This window comes from Monodon monoceros, unplaced genomic scaffold, assembly GCF_005190385.1.
Source record: "Monodon monoceros isolate NGI ecotype Baffin Bay Population unplaced genomic scaffold, NGI_Narwhal_1 Super_Scaffold_15, whole genome shotgun sequence".
NCBI classification, from domain to species: domain Eukaryota; kingdom Metazoa; phylum Chordata; class Mammalia; order Artiodactyla; family Monodontidae; genus Monodon; species Monodon monoceros.
This window is the reverse complement of record NW_021703771.1, coordinates 45,496,782-45,514,643: the sequence shown is the minus strand read 5'-3', so window position 1 is coordinate 45,514,643 and position 17,862 is coordinate 45,496,782. Positions and strand designations below refer to the sequence as shown.

General features: G+C 36.2%; 1 protein-coding gene and 1 pseudogene across 2 annotated transcripts; both read right to left on the bottom strand.

The window, feature by feature from the left end:
• LOC114896152 lies at positions 1 to 2,640 on the bottom strand (annotated as a pseudogene).
• A 297-nt stretch (positions 2,641 to 2,937) lies between these two features.
• Positions 2,938 to 15,959, bottom strand: LOC114896153 (amine sulfotransferase-like). 2 transcript variants are annotated; one of them, XM_029224064.1, is made up of 7 exons: positions 15,838 to 15,959; positions 13,424 to 13,575; positions 11,151 to 11,359; positions 8,315 to 8,441; positions 7,279 to 7,373; positions 4,612 to 4,798; positions 2,938 to 3,168 (listed from the first exon to the last, which is right to left on the bottom strand). In XM_029224064.1, the coding sequence occupies exons 2-7, from the start codon at positions 13,563 to 13,565 to the stop codon at positions 3,047 to 3,049; spliced, it is 882 nt and encodes a 293-aa protein (XP_029079897.1). In that variant the 5' UTR covers positions 13,566 to 13,575; positions 15,838 to 15,959; the 3' UTR covers positions 2,938 to 3,046. The 2 variants fall into 2 exon arrangements, with proteins under 2 accessions (XP_029079897.1, XP_029079896.1); XM_029224063.1 differs by lacking the exon at positions 15,838 to 15,959 and having other exon boundaries at positions 13,424 to 14,176.
• Between the last annotated feature and the right edge of the window lie 1,903 nt (positions 15,960 to 17,862).

Here is a 17,862-nt window from a genome sequence, read left to right as displayed (position 1 = left end):
TGTACCGCAAAAAAAAAAAAAAAGCTAGGAGAAGTTTACCATCTGTCCCAACTCCATTCCATCAAGGCTGTCAAACAGCTTCCCACTTGCTGCGACAGCAGTGGCAGGATGCCCATTATCAACTACTGTCAGCACTAGTATGATAATCCAGATTGGGTCTTTTTCACTCCTCACTTCATTTCTAAAAAGCAAAAGCCTTTGTAATTAGTTGAAATCTATCAGAATAAATTCAGTCTCTGAAAGTGAGAGTATTTGTGTTGCTCCATTCTGTTCAGTTACATGCACATGACAAAAGACAGGATGACTCATTTATTCTGGACAAAACCAGACAGTGACAACTGCAACGGAGGTTGGCTAAAATATTCCTGCAGCTTGGAGAAACTAAAGCAAAGTGCTTTAGTTCCACCTCTTCCTCCTCCTCTGGGAGCTCCACCTCCCCGATCAGATTTAGATTTAGGAGGAGGTTATTTTGGTCTAAGTCTCTCAATTTCTTCTGTACATCCAGTCAAGTAAGAATTTGGGGCACTGAAGTAGGATGCATACGTTTCTGCATACGTAGTTGCTATTTGTAAGAGTTGGTCCAGCTGCAAGCCAGCCTGGTCGAATTGTACTATCTCTTCCAAATAAATGAAGGCGTCTTCTACCAAGACAAAAAAGTTCAATTATATGAAAAATTTCTACGGGCTTTTCTATATTGCCAATTTCAGTTTCTTCTGTGATAATCAAGTCAATGTCAACAATAGCATGAATGAAGTCCCATCTGTGCTACGCTTAACAGTTCCTTTGATCCCCATAAAGCAGTGTTCCTTTGTTCTCTGGAAGACAGCCTTTGGATCTAAAGTCTTGGTCTTCCCAGGATTGTTTTTATTGGTTTTAATCCAACAAATATCTTCAAATCTGTATGTTTACTTGCATAAACACACTCTTCCAAGGTCCAATCCCTCCCCAGAACCACACCAGAGAAAAATAAATGATCGAGGTGCTGCAATCTCATCAATTTCTAACTTCATGATATCACCCCAAGTCCAGCATTTTTCATTAGCAGTGATGCCAGTCTCTCTGTAATATTCTTCTAAAGGGGGTTCAAGAAGAATCACATCGAATTTGGGTGTTAGTTCTCTGATGTCAAAGGCTTCTATATCTGCTTGTAAGTACATAGGAGGAGTGTTAGATTTACCTGTTAACTCATCCTTCAGCCTGATGAGCTCCCTCAGTTTAGGGTATTCTTCAAATCTGTCAGCCAAACCTACATCTCTGATGAAATTTTGAGCTCTATGTCCAGTGTCTATAAAATGTTGGCAATAATCATTATGGGGATTTAAACTCTGTGTTCCCTTAAGAAAAGTACTAGAATCTTTGTAAATCTCTTCTTCATATGGCAAAATCTCTTCCTCCTGTTGCATTTCTTCTTCTTTTTTTTGTGGTACGCGGGCCACTCACTGTTGTGGCCTCTCCTGTTGCGGGGCACAGGCTCCGGACGCGCAGGCTCAGCGGCCATGGCTCACGGGCCTAGCCGCTCCGCGGCATGTGGGATCTTCCCAGACCGGGGAACGAACCTGCGCCCCTGCATCGGCAGGGGAACGCTCAACCACTGCGCCACCTGGGAAGCCCGTCCTGTTGCATTTCTAATTCATCCTTATATTCTTGCATTTTGTCTTCATCTGTCTCTCCTTCATCCTGATACTTAACGTTTTGCATTTGGAGCAGAAGTATCATAGGAAGCCCTGCAAGTTTCTCTTGTTTCAGCAATTTCTCTCTGCTCGTCTTTGCTATTTAACACAGCATCAATACTGGCAGCACTTTCAGCTCCCAACTGCTGCACGAGAAGCTGTCGCGGTAACTTCCGCCGCTCCCGGATCTCCTGCAAGTGGCTCTCCATGTCCCAACCCTTGTTTTCCACTACCTCGAAAACTTGGCAATTAGCGGATGAATACCCGCCCAGTTTTTCTTCGGAGACTGTGGAACACAAAATTCTCCAGGAGCTTCAGGCGACGGGTACCCGGTATTTTTTCAATAGGTGTTTCCTCTTCCAATGTATTTATGCTTCACAAGTTTTTCTCCATTTGGGAATTAAAAACTCATTCAGCTATATTTTTCTAGGTCTTCAAAATGATTTTGTCTTAAATATTTAACTATTAAATACACTTTGAATTAGTTTATTGAGTGATATGTTATGAATACATCTATTTTTAATCCAAATAGTTAAATAATTGCACCATTACATGAAGTAATCCACCTTTGAAACTTCGATCTTTAGTGCAGATTTTTTTTTTTAATGTATTTATTTATTTATTTATGGCTGTGTTGGGTCTTCGTTTCTGTGCGTGGGCTTTCTCTAGTTGTGGCAAGCGGGGGCCACTCTTCATCACGGTGCGCAGGCCTCTCACTATCGCGGCCTCTGTTGTTGCAGAGCACAGGCTCCAGACGCGCAGGCTCAGTAATTGTGGCTCACGGGCCCAGTTGCTCCGTGGCATGTGAGATCTTCCCAGACCAGGGCTCAAACCCGCGTCCCCTGCATCGGCAGGCAGATTCTCAACCACTGCGCCACCAGGGAAGCCCTTTAGTGCAGATTTTGTGATCTCATAAATTATTCACAGCTGCATGTGTTTACATGTGTTTTCTTTATTTCAACACCCATACTGATTTTAAACCGAAGAATTAATGTTTAATTAGAAGAAATAAAGGACTTTTAATGTTGATTAATTCTAAATGTAATTATAGATAAAGAAAAAAATACACTCAACAGAAATCTCAATCATTTGAGAAATCTCAATCTCAAATCAAAAGACATGCAGAATTCATTTTGCATGCTATTTTTCCTTTTGTCATATTGGCTACCAATGCCGAATATTACTCAAATCATTTTAATTTAAAATGTTCAAAATGTCCATCAAACTCATGGCAACTAATGTAAGTACAGCTTACTCATTTTGCTTATTAATAAAGTCGTATAATTAACATTTATGTGAGCAGCACAAATTAGTATGTATATTTAAAATATGCTTTCTGGCTGGTAGATTTTTTATGTGATTGTTTTACACTGATTCTACTCCTCATTTATATCCCAGATGAACTTCAAGGGAAAATCTTTCATCTTCATTTGGAATATTCTGTCAAATCTTTCATTTTGCTCCACGGTCAAGTGATGTTTCCAGTCTCCGATGGTACCTAGTGGGATAAGCACATGGACAGCACTTGGTGAGGAGATAGCACTATCAGGACAAAAGTTTCCTGCAACCCACTCTAATCTGTTCTCCAAGGCAAGCTAAATGTCTATCTGTTAGTTCCCCATGGGGCTTGATACCTTACTTTTTTCTTATACAGGGATGAGCTAAGAAGAAAACTTAGGATGCAGTAACACAGAGAATAGAGTTATCATCCACTACCTTATGTATTAGACTTCCACCAGCCACTGCATTAAATTATAGCCTTTCCTTAGAAGGAAAAATAAAGCCAAAATACATGAAGAGATTAAAATATTTAAAAATATTTCAGTAAGTGCCAGGCACCACACTTGTCAAACTACATCTATCATGAATATAATTCTTAACCAACACTTCAAGATAAGTACTACTTCATTAAAAAAGTTGGACCCAAATGTTTTCATGTAATGAAATCAAAGTCACAGAGGTTGGCCAGAGCTGCCATTGCTGCAGTTTTATATGACAAAAGTTTGAAACCATCATTATTCAGACAATTTTACAATGAAGATTAATAATTTGGCATTTTTAAGGTATCAGATTTTCTTATATAAAGGTTATTGTTGGAATGTGGAATAGTAAGCAAGCTTTTATGGGCATGAAAAATGCTTTATATGTAATCTGATTGAGCAATGAGAAGTGAAAACTGATAATACATGGGACAAAAGAAGAAACAATAACTTTTTAAAATATCAATATCTACATCAATTTCAATAAGATCTTTAGATAATTAAGATCAATCAATGCCCATCACATAACGCTAACTTATGAAAATTTTAGGGAATAAAATATGAATAAATTAGAGAAGTACCCATTATGTTTTAGAATGGTGTACCTTAAAAAATTAAATTAAAAAATTTTTGAGCTTAAGGAGTATCAGAAGGAAAATATTTTCTTTCTTAACAACTCCTGGCATGTTATAGGAGCACAATAAAAATGTATCACACATTGTTGAATAATTGAATAGCAGATTAGGTTAATGAGGTATCAGTCTACTTTTGACAATGAAGGAAATCTAACACATGAGGAAATTACAATAGTTCAAACCCCGTCTCTCAAAACAAAATACATGTTAACTTTACTTCTAGGATGTTCTAGGAAAAATAAAACAAAGACTTGCAGCTATTCTGGTCACATATATCCTTTGCCTCCAGATAAGACTTGTTAACCAATTTTCAAGAGTAGGGTCACTTGTACTAGAAGGAAAGAATCTAATATTTATAAGTCAGAATGGTTCTGTTTCCAGGGATACTTTTAGAGGCTATTTTCAGTTAGAATCTTTGGTCCTCTCTAGGGCCCAGATGGCAGTGCTCGGAAAGAAATGTTGGAAGCACTCCTTAATTAATCTAGGGGCCAAGGAGTCAAGAAAACGTTCAACATTTTGCTCCTCTTAACCACTGAGCATCATCACCTTTGCGCAGGAAATCTCCTTCTTTTGTTCTTGTCCAGTTTTTAGCTTTTAGAATATAATCGTAATTTGCTTGTGGATCAAGTTTCATGTTCTGAAATGTAGCCTGGTTCACAACAGCATCCAAGTCCTCTTCACTCAGTTCTTTTTCAAGAAAACTGCTGATTTTAAGCACAGAACTTCTGAGATCCTGAAAAAATTGTGTGTATAAGAGTCTATTAAGCCTATAAGGAATACATGAGTTACAGACCAACATCTTTATCACATATTGGAAAACTGAAAGTGCTTGGGGTTATTCTAAGTCTAAAGTTTGACAAGAATATATTCCTACCTTATTTGTTCTTTGAAAATGAGTGCTCTGGTTGTCAGCTCTGTTAGAGCATCCTACTGTTTGATTTTATAAGGAGAACTCACCTCAATTCATTCAAATAACCAACACTATTAGGATACCTAATAAGTTTAAAAAACTCTGCAAGATGCTGGAGAAGGTTAAGAGAATAATAACATGCTATCTGAGTTCATTAAGAACCCACAGTATCATGAGGAGTAGAGTCAAGCAAGTAATTAAATACCATGGGCACAAGAAAGAAAAGCCCAGGTTTGGATGGCTTCTTTGGTGACTTCTACAAAACATTTAAAGAATTAACATCAATACTCATCAAACTCTTCCAAAAAATTGAAAAAAAGGGAATACTTTCAAACTCATTCAATAAGGAGCATTATCCTGATACCAAAGCCAGAAAAACACTATGGGAAAAGAAAATTAAAGACCAATATCATGAAAGATAAAAATGCAAAAATCCTCAACAAATTACTAGCAAAATAAACCAACAACACATTAAGAGAATTATATACCATGATCAAGTGGGATTTACTCCTGTCATGCAAGCAAGGTTAAACATATGATAATAATGTAATGCCACATATACAGAAACGGCATGATTATCTCAACTGATGAAGAAAACGCATTTGACAATATCCTTCACCTTTTTGTGACAAAACACTGAATGAAGGAAGAATAGAAGGAAACTACCTCCACCTAAAAGGTCATATATGAATTACCTACTACTAAAATTGTACTCAGTGGTGACAGACTGGAAGATACTTTGCAAAGATCAAGAACAAGGCACTTTTTTTCAACATAGTACTGGAAGTCCAAGCCAGAGCAATTAGGTAAGAAAAAGAAATAAACAGCATCCAAACTGAAAAAGAAGTAAAATTATTTCTCTTCACACAGACAATATGATTTTATACACAGAAGACCCTAAGATTCTGCAAAACAAACTGTTAGGACTAATATACAAATTTTAAAATGTTGCACAGTACAAAACCAACAGGCAAAAGTCAGTCACTTTTCTATATAATAACAAAGAAAAATCCAAATGGAAATTTTTTTAAAATTCCATTTACAAGTTCAGCAAAAAGAAAAAAATACTTAGGAATAAACTTAACCAAGAGGTGAAAGATTTGTGTACTCAGAACTGCAAGCCACTGCAAAAGAAATTAAAGAAGACACAAATAACTGGACCAACATCCAATGTTGATGAATTGGAAGACTTAATAATGTCAAGATATCAATACTACCCAAAGTGATCCACAGATTCAATGCAGTCCTTATCAGTATCCCAGTGACATTTTCTTCTACAATTTATGTGGAATCTCAAGGGACCCTGAAAGTCTAAAGCAATCATGAAAACAGAGAGGAAAGTTGGAGGCATCAGACTCTTGAGTTCAAAACTTACCACAAAACCACATTTATCAAAACAGTGTGGTGCTGACATAAAGTCAGACAGATAGGTCAATGGAACAGAATGTACAGCCCAGAAAGAAACCCCTACATATAAGATCAAATGAATTTTGAGAAGGGTACCAAGATCATTCAATGGAGAAAGGACAGCTTTTTCAATAAATAGTTTTGAGAAAACTGAATGTTTACACGCAAAAGAATAACTATGGTATGCTATTTATACCATTTACAAAAATTAACTCAAAATGAATTAGGCTTAAATATATTTCTCCAAGGATCATATATAAAAAATGTATAAGCACATGAAAAGATACTCAACATTATTAATCACTAAGGAAAAATAAAACAAAAACCACAATGAGATACCTCACAAGGACTAGAATGGCTATTATTTAAATAAATAAATAAATAAAATAAGTGTTGATGAAGATGTGGAGTAATTAGAAACACCTCGTATACTACTAGTAGGAATAAAATGGTGCAGTCAGTATGGAAAATAGTATGAATAGAATGGTGGTTCCTCAAAAAATTAAGTATATAATTACAATATCATCCAACAATTCCACTTGGGGGTATAAACCCACAAGAATTCAAAGGGGTACAACAAAGGGGTACTTCCCTTGCTACGTTTCTGATAGTATCTTTTGTTACCTGGGTAGGCTTTCTCTCCGTACCCAAACTATTTGTCTTAATGTCTCTCAATTACAGATTCTAGTTCTTTTTTTTCTCTCTCCTCTTTCTCCCTTTCTTTCTTCCTCCTCTTTTTCTACCTTTCTCCCTTCCCACTCTCAATTTTATGCATAATCATAGTTTCAGTTATAGTCTATACAGTGATACAAAGATAACTAGGAGAATGCAGTTCATTAACCAAGATAAGAAAGGGTCTCAAAGGAATAATTTTAAAAACAAAACAGTCCTCCTACCTTCTTCATCTCCTCATACATCATGAACAAAATATTGAAGTCATGTCTGTGTTCATACCAGCCTCTGATATGATCAAACCAAAGGCTTCCCATCACTGTGGAAAATTAATACATAAGAAGGTAAAAATGTTGCACTTATTGAACAGCAAGCTACAGTTTTTCTTTTCTGCTCTGGATCATCAAGACAAATCAAGCACCCACCACTGGACTAGATCTATGCTACCTTTTTAAAATGGTGTTTGAGCAAACAAGTAAATGGTTTTCACAGAAACCTGCCTTTGCAAGGTACTCTGTGTATGTAAGGAATAGGGAATTCAGAAAAAACAATCTCAAAGAATTCATTTTGAAGATTTCTTTAAGGTAAGCCCCTTCCTTTTCCTACTTCATCCACCTGAAAACATAAGTCTTTATTTCCCCTCTTGTTGTCTGTTTTAAAATCTGTTCAGAGCAAGTTTAGCTATCTATTTATATTGGGCTGGCCAAAAAGTTCCTTCGGGTTTCGCCATGTTACAGAAAAACCCGAAGGAACTTTTTGGCCAACCCAATATTTAGCTAACCTGAATATAATTTTTGAAATGAGTGAGAGCCCTGACTGCACATTCCACAAGCCTCTTGCATCAATTAATCCTCCTCAGTGCTGGAATGAACATTTCACAGCTGCCATATAAGGCCTACCCAAGGGCCATGACAGAGCACAACAACTTCACCCAACCTAAACATTAGCTATATTGAAACACCTGGATCTAACTTTGGATCTAGCCAGTTTGAATTGCTAGGCCATTTGTAGATCTCTTTTCATTTGGTCAAAATATATCTTTGCAACCTTGACAATCCCCAGAGTGGTCCTGCTGAGGATAGAAAAACCTTTGGGTGACAGATTAAGTTGACAGACAATAGTGACCGCTTATGTGCAATTCCTCCTTCTATGATTATCCTTCTCCATCTCCCCAAACTTTTTTCCATGGGTTTGAGAATTGTTGACTAAACAGCAACATTGCCTCATAAAACGTTGCCTGAGAAATGAATTAATAGTTACCTTTTCCATCTAGAAACATTTTCATGAAATGTTCTATGTTATCGGAAGGTTCAAATGTAACTAACCAATTTGAAAAATGAAAATATGAAGTCAAAACATCCTTGGGGTTTCTATAGATGTAAACAATCTGCAGGGGGAAGAGTGAAACAATTTTAACAATTCTGGGTCATCTTAACAGATATTTTAATATCTACATAGTATTACATCATATGAATGCATAATAATTTATTTTATCTAGGAAAATCATAATACTGCTTTAGGGAAAGACAACTAATTTTGAAAAAAGCATAAGAAAAAGGAAAAATGTTGTGGAATTATGAAGGTAACAGGGTCAGATATACTTATAATGGACTTTAATTAAAACTTCAAAAAATTCTGTTGATTTACATTTATAACTACTTGATAACTTAGCAAAAATACCAAAAGCTTCTAAACTTATTTACAAGACTAGAATAAAAGCAATACGAAAATAAAGATAGAGCAATCACAAAAAATTAAAGTATATATATATATATATATATTTTGTGTGTGTGTGTGTGTGTGTGTGTGTGTGTGTGTGTGTGTGTGTGGTATGCAGGCTTCTCACTGTTGTGGCCTCTCCTGTTGCAGAGCACAGGCTCCGGACAAGCAGGCTCAGTGGCCACGGCTCACGGGCCCAGCCGCTCCGCAGCATGTGGGATCTTCCCGGACCGGGGCGCGAACCCGTGTCCCCTGCATCGGCAGGCGGACTCTCAACCACTGCGCCACCAGGGAAGCCCTAAAGTATATTTTTAAATAATTACAGATAAAAATTTCTGAGTAAAAGAAAACAAAACTCTTCTTGCAGTATGTTAAAACAACTACTAAACTATAAACAAGTAGGATTTATTCCAGAAATAGAGCATTAGTAAATTATTAATGAATTTCATTTCACTATAAATTGAAGGGAGGTTTGGGGAGGAGGGGAGACGTGGTACTGTCAGATTTGTCAAAAAAGGCATTTTATGTAAGTAGACCTTTTCTGAACAGCAAAAAGAAAAAAAAAAAAGTAAAACTCCAATTAAACTAAGAACAGGAAAAAATTATTTCTCAGCATCATGTGCCTCAAAAATCAATTGCAAAACAAAGCAAAACAAAACAAAACAAAACCAAGAAAAGACATTAAAAATGCTACAAAGACAAGAGAACAACATTCATCATCACCTCCATTATTCTGTTTTTTTCTGCAGATTTTAACTAAGGAAATAGAAGTGCAAATATTGGAAAGTAAAGGAATATAAAATGTATTATTAAGAAGAAATATATTCCAGAGAATATAGGGAAAATTAATAAAACTAATAAGAGAAATTAAGGAAGCCAAATATAATAGTGTACCTAAATCAGTGCCATTTACTTTATAATTAAACAGAAAAAATAATTGTGAAAAAATTACCTGTTCATAATATCCATAAAATAGGAATAAAAAACTGCAACTTCAGAAAAAAAAATGTGTAAAAAGCATGCAGAGAAAAACATAGCACATGAGGTGGGTTTGAAAGTAGACCTGATAAATAGAGCATCAGAATAATGCAGGATGAAATGTTGGAGTACTGCAATGCTAATGATTGTCCTAGAATTAATCTATATAATTGATCAATTCTAATCAATATCTAAATATTATTGAGGGAATAAACATATTAAAAATAAAGTTGATGGCAATTTACCTTATCAGTTATAATATGAAGAACTATCACATATTAAACAGATCGTACCAATTTTGGTATGAAGAATGCAGGGTCAGAGGGAGGAACTATGGAAATGTAATATATCAAAGTGCAGACTTCAAATTAGTTGGAAAGACTAAATACTTAACAACTCATAGATGGTCAACTGGCCAACCCCCTAGCAAATATCATGCAATAGTCGTATTTCAAATCACATGTATTGCCAGATATAATTTACAGTGAAATGTAAAAAAATAAATACATAAAGTTAATTAGAAAAAATCTGAAGTGTATTTGCATATATTTTCTTTTTTTGGTGAGGAAATGTTTTCTTGGCAAGACACAAGATCCAGAAACTATGAAAGAAAGATTGATAGGTTGATTCTATAATATTAGAATCATTCAACAATTTGTAAAGGTAAATTGTTAATTGGGAAAATATTTCCCCCATATAAAGACTTCTGCAAAACAGTAAATAAAAGACAAGCTAGAGAAAAATGGGCAAAGAATATAATAGATATTTCAAGATCTCAAAATATATAAAAAGATGCTCAAAATTATTAAAAACAAAAAGGTTGCAGTTACTTAAGAATGAGATTGCTTTTACCTAACACACAATCTCTGGTGAGTGTGTGAGGAAAAAATCATTCTTGCTATTTGAGAAGTGTGAATTGATACATTATAGAAGGCAAATAGATAATAAGTACCAACACAAAACTTTTGGACACTTTAACCTGAAAATTCTACTTTTAGGAAATCATTTCATCAGAACAAAAAAGTGCAAAGATCTATGAGAATGTTTATTGCTATATGATATGTTCATTGGCTGCCACCTACCTGTCCATCAATACACATTCAATATTGTGTAGTCATACAGCAAAATCCTACTAAACCATTAAAAAATAGAACTATATATGCTGATATAAAATTATTTTTACTATATGTTACATAATTATACTGCAAACAATGATGTATGGTGACCCAATTTATATATATACTTATAATTTTGTATATATTTTTATTATGTAAAACAAGATTATAAAGACTATAGTAATCACATTTGAAAAGATGTGGATGAATGGGGCTGGAAAACAATATCTGAATAAAGTAATTTTGTCTGTGAAAAATGTCTATAAGCTATTTCTGTGACTTACCTTAGCTTTTCGGTTCTTGAGACCTTTCGGTGCTAAATAATATGGGAGGTGGGAAGTGAAGAGACGAGGGGATGGTCTGTTGACATGGTCCACTTTGTGTTCACTGTGTTCCAGGAAGGGGACTCTATCACATGTGTTCACCAGTTCACTTCTGTTACGATGTCCTTCAAAATAAATCAAGCTTAATATCTGCTGAGTCCAGATTGTACCTGTGAAAACAAATAATCTTGTTTTCAACTCTGAGTTAATTTTTAATTATAAATGTCAACAGTAAGGCTGTCCTTCTTAAAATTATTTGGAACTTTTATTTCTTTTAATCACTCTAAGGATGCCAATAATTTGCCCAATTTTTTGTTTGTCTGCATTTACATTAAAATTAATGAAGATAAAATCAAGGACTCAGTTTCTTTTTTACTCTGAAGAGCTGTGATGGTTCTGACTCCATGATAGCAGTGATTCAGATTAATCTTTCAGCTCCTCTCTTTCCTGTACTTCAAGTAAAGTCTGTTTCCACAATTTTCTCTGGCTACCTTTGTTTTTCTTTCCCTTAGTCTCCTTTCTTAGAGTGTTATCTTTTAGAAGACAAGTTAAGGGCTTCCCTGGTGGCGCAGTGGTTGAGAGTCCGCCTGCCGATGCAGGGGACACAGGTTCGTGCCCCGGTCTGGGAAGATCCCACATGCCGCGGAGCGGCTGGGCCCGTGAGCCATGGCCGCTGAGCCTGCGCGTCCGGAGCCTGTGCTCCGCAACGGGAGAGGCCACAACAGTGAGAGGCCCGCGTACCGCAAAAAAAAAAAAAAAAAAAAGTTAAGAACTCAAGTCCTCTTTTACTTTTTTTGTTTACTTATTGTGTAGCATAAGTCTTCCCACACAATATTGAATAACAGTAGTGACAGCAGGCATTCTTTTCTTGTTCCTGATTTTAAATGTAATATTTATTTGTATCATTGTTGCACACGATATTGTGGAAATTTTGGTAAACTCTATCAAGTTGAAGAAGTTTCCTTTTCTCCTTAGTTTGCTAATGGTTTTCATTATGAATGACTGCTGAATTTTTTGAATGCTTTATTGAGATGATAATTCAGGCTTTCTCTTATACTTCAGTAGTGTGGGTGAACTACATTAATAATTTTTTAAACCAATCTTGACTCTTGAAAGAAACCCACTTTTGTCATAGTGTATTTATGATTTAACATTGCTAAATGTGTTTTGCTTATATTGGGTTTAGGATTTTTGCATTTTTGTCCATGAATATATCATCAATGTTCTAAAAGGATGTGAGATGCCAAAAGTCTCACAATGTCACTATGCAACTGATGTACCTATGTGATAGATTTGATGCAATTTATAGTGAATCCTGGGGAGACTCACTAATCTCCCCTCCAAGATGAGCAAGAATCCAGCAAGCTGCACTGGGGACTGGTGTGTTGTGTCCCAAACACTAGACTAGGATTAATGGGAAAGAAAAGACTCTTTTATGGACTGCTGTGCTTGACCTAAAACTAAGCAAACTGAGATACCACTAACACCTAATGCAGGAAAAAAAAAGCTCAATCAGATGTGCTCATAAGTTCTGAGAGTGGAAGAATTCAGGGGTAAAGCAACGTGTTACTAATTTGGGGAAAGTAAACAAGGTCATGATTTTCAAAGTAGATTAAAAGGGAGGGACTGGAGCATTTTCGTGAAAATCAGGAATACTTTTTTTTATTGCCTTAGACTCCAGTATATCTTTGAACCACATTAAATACTCTGTACAACACTGCTTCAGTGGCGCCAGTCATCCTATCATCCTATGTTCTGAAAAGTGCAATACAAAAAATAAGGTTGGGTTTTTGTCTTTTTTTTTTTTTGGAATTTAAGATTAAGAGCAATTAATTTTAGTTTAAAATTATTGCATTATTCTAAGGAAATAAAAAACAATTAGAGTAATTGAAAAGAATACTAGGAATTAGTTCTGACTGAGATATGATGGTAACAAAAATCTTCCTAGGTTTTTAAATATATTTTCTTCCATTCTCAGACCAAGCCAACAGGTCAGTATTTACCAAGTACCTCCTCTTGGTTCAATATTTGGTTTCTTCATATAGTCCATCAGAAATGACAATATATGCATTACAAATGCATAGAGATTTGAGATTTATTTAACTTTTTGTGATCCTAAACAGTTCTGTAAATGTAGATGGGTTACTGTCAATGTCTGGAAAAAGGCACATTTGTCCACATGAATTACCAAACCACGGTGAAGGCTAAAACAGGTGGCCACTCCTCAAACTTACCAGATTTTGGATATGTAATTATAAACACATCATCATCTCTAATTTCAAAATCATCTAAATGTTCTATAAGGTCAAAATCAAGTAAAGAACGATGAAAATAACAGCCTTTAAAGTTCAATAAATATGTGTCTGTGTTGTCCATAATTATTCACCTACAAGTAAAAACAGATACAATTATTTCAAAGTTCTGAGTATTTCATAATAACGACTAACACTTCCTGAGTGTTCAGTATGTGCAAAATGTCCCATGTGTATCAACTCATTTAGCATACAAACCACCTTCTCTATATTAAATCATTTACTCTTCACAGCAACCCAAAGTTGCTAAAGGTATTGTTATTACAACTACTTCAAGGATTAAGAAACTAAGATACTAAGAGGTTAAACATCTTTTCCTAGAACCCCATGAATGAGTTATAATCATGATTCCAAACATACAGATGAGAAAATTAAGGCACAAGAGGTTCGGCAAACTATTCGAGGTGGCCCAGCTGCAAGAGTGATGCCAATTTAGCCAGAGTCCATGCTTTTAATCACTTTATCATATTTTCTTAATACTTTATTTTTTTTATTTTTTTACGCGGGCATCTCACTGTTGTGGCCCCTTCCGGACGTGCAGCCTCAGCGGCCATGGCTCACGGGCCCAGCCACTCTGCGGCATGTGGGATCTTCCCGGACCGGGGCACGAACCCGTGTCCGCTGCATCGGCAGGCGGACTCTCAACCACTGCGCCACCAGGGAAGCCCAATACTTTACATTTTTATCCTTTTTTGTTGTTGTTGTTGTTGTTTTTTGTGGTACACAGGCCTCTCACTGTCGTGGCCTCTCCCGTTGCGGAGCACAGGCTCTGGACGCGCAGGCCCAGCGGCCATGGCTCACGGGCCCAGCCGCTCCGTGGCATGTAGGATCTTCCCAGACCGGGGCACGAACCCGTGTCCCCTGCATCGGCAGGTAGACTCTCAACCACTGCGCCACCAGGGAAGCCCTATATTTTTATTCTTACATTTTTTTCATTGTTCCAGAAATAGAAAATTCTTTAATTAATACAATTTTTATTTCTTTTTTTTTTTCTGGAACATAAATAATCTGCTATCTGTGAAAGAAGCTTCTGAGGCTTTGAGATCTGATACACTGTTTGAAATGAATTGTGGGAAATGTTTTGCATGAGAAATACTAACTGCATTTCCTTTGGAAATGTTCCCTCATATAGTTGCAAGATGTTTTATGGTAATCGTCATGTTTTCCAAAAGGAGTTTTTTATCAGAATTCTGAAATAAATCTAAAAATGAAAGCCAAAAATCAGAAGCAAACTGTCTAAAGATACACCTGTTCAAAAATTGGACCAGGGACTTCCCTGGTGGCTCAGTGGTTAAGAATCCACCTGCCAATGCTGGGGACACGGGTTCAATCCCTGGTTGGGGAAGATCCTGCATGTCGCAGAGTAGCTAAGCCTGTGCGGCACAACTACTGAGCCCACGTGCCACAACTACTGAAGCCCACGCACCTAGAGCCCATGCTCCACAATAAGAGAAGCCACCGTAATGAGAAGCCCGCGCACCACAACGAAGAGTAGCCCCCACTCACCACAACTAGAGAAAGCCTCCACGCAATAATGAAGACCCAACACAGCCCAAATAAATAAGTAAATAAATAAATAATTTTTTAAAAGTTTAAAATTGGACCAGGCAAGCATTTCTTTATTAGCCATGCCTGAGAAATGTTGAATGTGAAATAGGTGAGGGATCCCAGAAGTTCCAATAACGTTAGATTTAGAATAAGCATATATTTTCATTATGCACTTTAAAAAATTTCTGTGAACACCAAGAAAATGAATTTGTTAAAAAGCTGCACATATGGTTTTGTCTAAATTGCATGTCAAGAAACAATTAATCCCTTTACAAACAATCAAACTTGAAGTGAAAGCCAAGGATGACAGTGTGAGTCACTGTCACATACCTCCTGATGCCCCACAAAGCCACCCCAAACATGCCCTAAAAAACACCAATTTCAGAAACTCAGAATGCTGAGAAGAGAGGAAAGAGTGCCAGGCATTCCACAGAAACATTCTGAGCATCACTCTTTTTTGCTATTTGTAAGCTTAGTCTCTCTTGCACTGTCTCAGAAGAGAGAAAATTAGAGAGCTTTTTGTTACAGAAACAAGAGAAAAAGAGTGTAGATTCATATAGGATCTCAGTATTGGCAAATCATATATTGTTTGTATCTCCTTGATGAATATAGAAGAAAGTGCTTGGATAAAGAGATAGGACATCTAATGTCTCCCTCTTATTCATTCACTGAAGTCTGAAAGAAGAGAAGGAAAAACAGAAAATTGAGGAGAAAAAAATAAGTACATTTGTATGCTGAAGAGAGGGTGAGACTTGAAAAGGCTCTAAATCTACCCTTTTTCTACTCACTGTTACAGATAAACTGAGGAAGCAAAATCCACTTCTGATATAACTTTAAGGATGATAGTGATCCACTTGTGGTTGAGAAAGAAATATTCCCTGCAGAGTTTGTCTTGGCCAATGAGTAGTGTTCCAGGGTGTAAACAGCTAGCTCAATTTGGAAAAATAAATTGGGTAAGATTTAGTTGGCATTAAGATTATCTGTTTACTCCAGAAAAAGCAAAGGAGTCAAATACTAGAGAACTTCAGGTACACAGTAGTCCTGCTTACTTAATTTTGGCATCCGTACAAAACACAAATCAATCTGTGTGATACACCACATCAACAGATTGAAGGACAAAAACCATATGATCATCTCAATAGATGCAGAAAAAGTTTCTGACAAAATTCAAAAACACTCATTTATGATAAAAAAAAAAAAAACTCTCCAGAAACTAGTTTACCTAGTTCTCCACATTGGGGGGGAATCAGATATCATGAACTGGCTCAGAGGTATGCTAATACGGAAATGCTGTGTGGGCTATACATTTTATCACTTGTACTTAATTGCCACACAAGCACTGTACATGTGCTTTTAACAATACACTTAAAACAAGCAGTGATACATGTCATGGATAGTTATACTCTGTGACAACTTCACTAGAGGATTTTCTTTTCATCCTGAACATTGGGGTCAAAAGTATGGTTAGAAGTAAAACAATAAATTTCCATTTTGATAGGAAGACAAACACTTGGTAACAGTACAATTGAATTAGTTGGATGGTTCTTACAGGTCTGGTCCAGATTTTTATGTCAGCTGTCTTCCACTGCTATTGTCTTCTTCTCATCCTGGTGTGAGTGTCATTTGGGGTCAGCAGTCTTTTCTATAGACAGTCCAATGCAGAGGCCCTTCTTAAATGGAAATACAAATTCAGGAGTCAATTCCCTTCAGTTCTGTTGTACATGTGCTAGTTAAGAGTACCTGATAAGAGTCCTTTTATTTAGTTTGGAGACAGTCCTTTAAATGATGTCTTTTCCAGTATGCATATCCTCTTAGATAGATGTAGGTCACAGGGCATCTGATCTTCAACCAAAGATAGATTACTGTGATCTGCTTTAGAAACAAGCTTAGAATATTCTTTTACTAATTCAATTAAACTTTATAATAATGTAACATAGCAACAAGGAGACATCTTGGACTTAGATAATAAATGCAAAGCCTCAGTAAATACAAAACTTCAATATCCACAAACGTATATTATTGAAACATAATTTTTCTCTCTGGATTATCCTCATTTTTACTAAATCCAGCTAAATTAAGGCTGATTTGTTCAAAATGAGTCTGGTTTCAATAAAGATGGCCTGATTATTCATATAAATGTAATTGCTCATATAGGCTCTTTTAAATTGGCTGCACTGGAACTTTTCATTAGGAATCTCAGATTGAACTTTTAAAAGGCCTTTCAAGGCCAGGAAAGCCATGCCAATGGCCTGCCTTCAGATCCTGCCTGTGATATATATACATTGGTCAAATTTGTCTCTTTTCCAGGTCACCAGAATATCTAGATTTCTGCACATGCCAAGAGACAGTTTTTTCCATTCACCTGATAAGGTTGTTCTGAACCCAAGAGTCTCCAATTTCTGGAGGAACCAGGCAGCAAGAAAGGAAAAATATTTTAATTTTAACCACAAGTGTAAATTACCAAATTGTTGTAAATCATGAGTAGCTTGAGGAAAAGTGCTTTTTTATATCTGAAAACAAAGATTAGAAGCCAGTAGTGTGTCAGACAAGTCATAAAAATTAGTCATATTTAGTAGCTCATTTAATCCCATATAATTAATCTTTGTTCTGTTTGAGCCCAGTTTTTCCGTTAGTTTCATTGACCTTGGCTGATGATTGAGGATGATAGTGACAGTGATAATTTCAAGAAGTTCATGAAGTTTTTGTTAAGGCTTGTATGATTTGTCCAGTGAAGTGGATGTCTTGATCACTGGAGATTGTAGAAAGTACACTCCAAGTGGGAAACACATTTTCTAACCTTTTCCTTTTCATTG

Excerpts from the sequence above, each read along its gene's own strand:
- LOC114896153 (XM_029224064.1), bottom strand. The coding sequence starts at position 13,565 with ATGGACAACACAGACACATATTTATTGAACTTTAAAGGCTGTTATTTT. Across the intron at positions 8,442-11,150 it reads TCAAGAACCGAAAAGCTAAG|ATTGTTTACATCTATAGAAA; the intron begins GTAAGTCACAGA and ends TTCCCCCTGCAG. Across the intron at positions 3,169-4,611 it reads AGGAGATTTCCTGCGCAAAG|GTACCATCGGAGACTGGAAA; the intron begins GTGATGATGCTC and ends TTATCCCACTAG.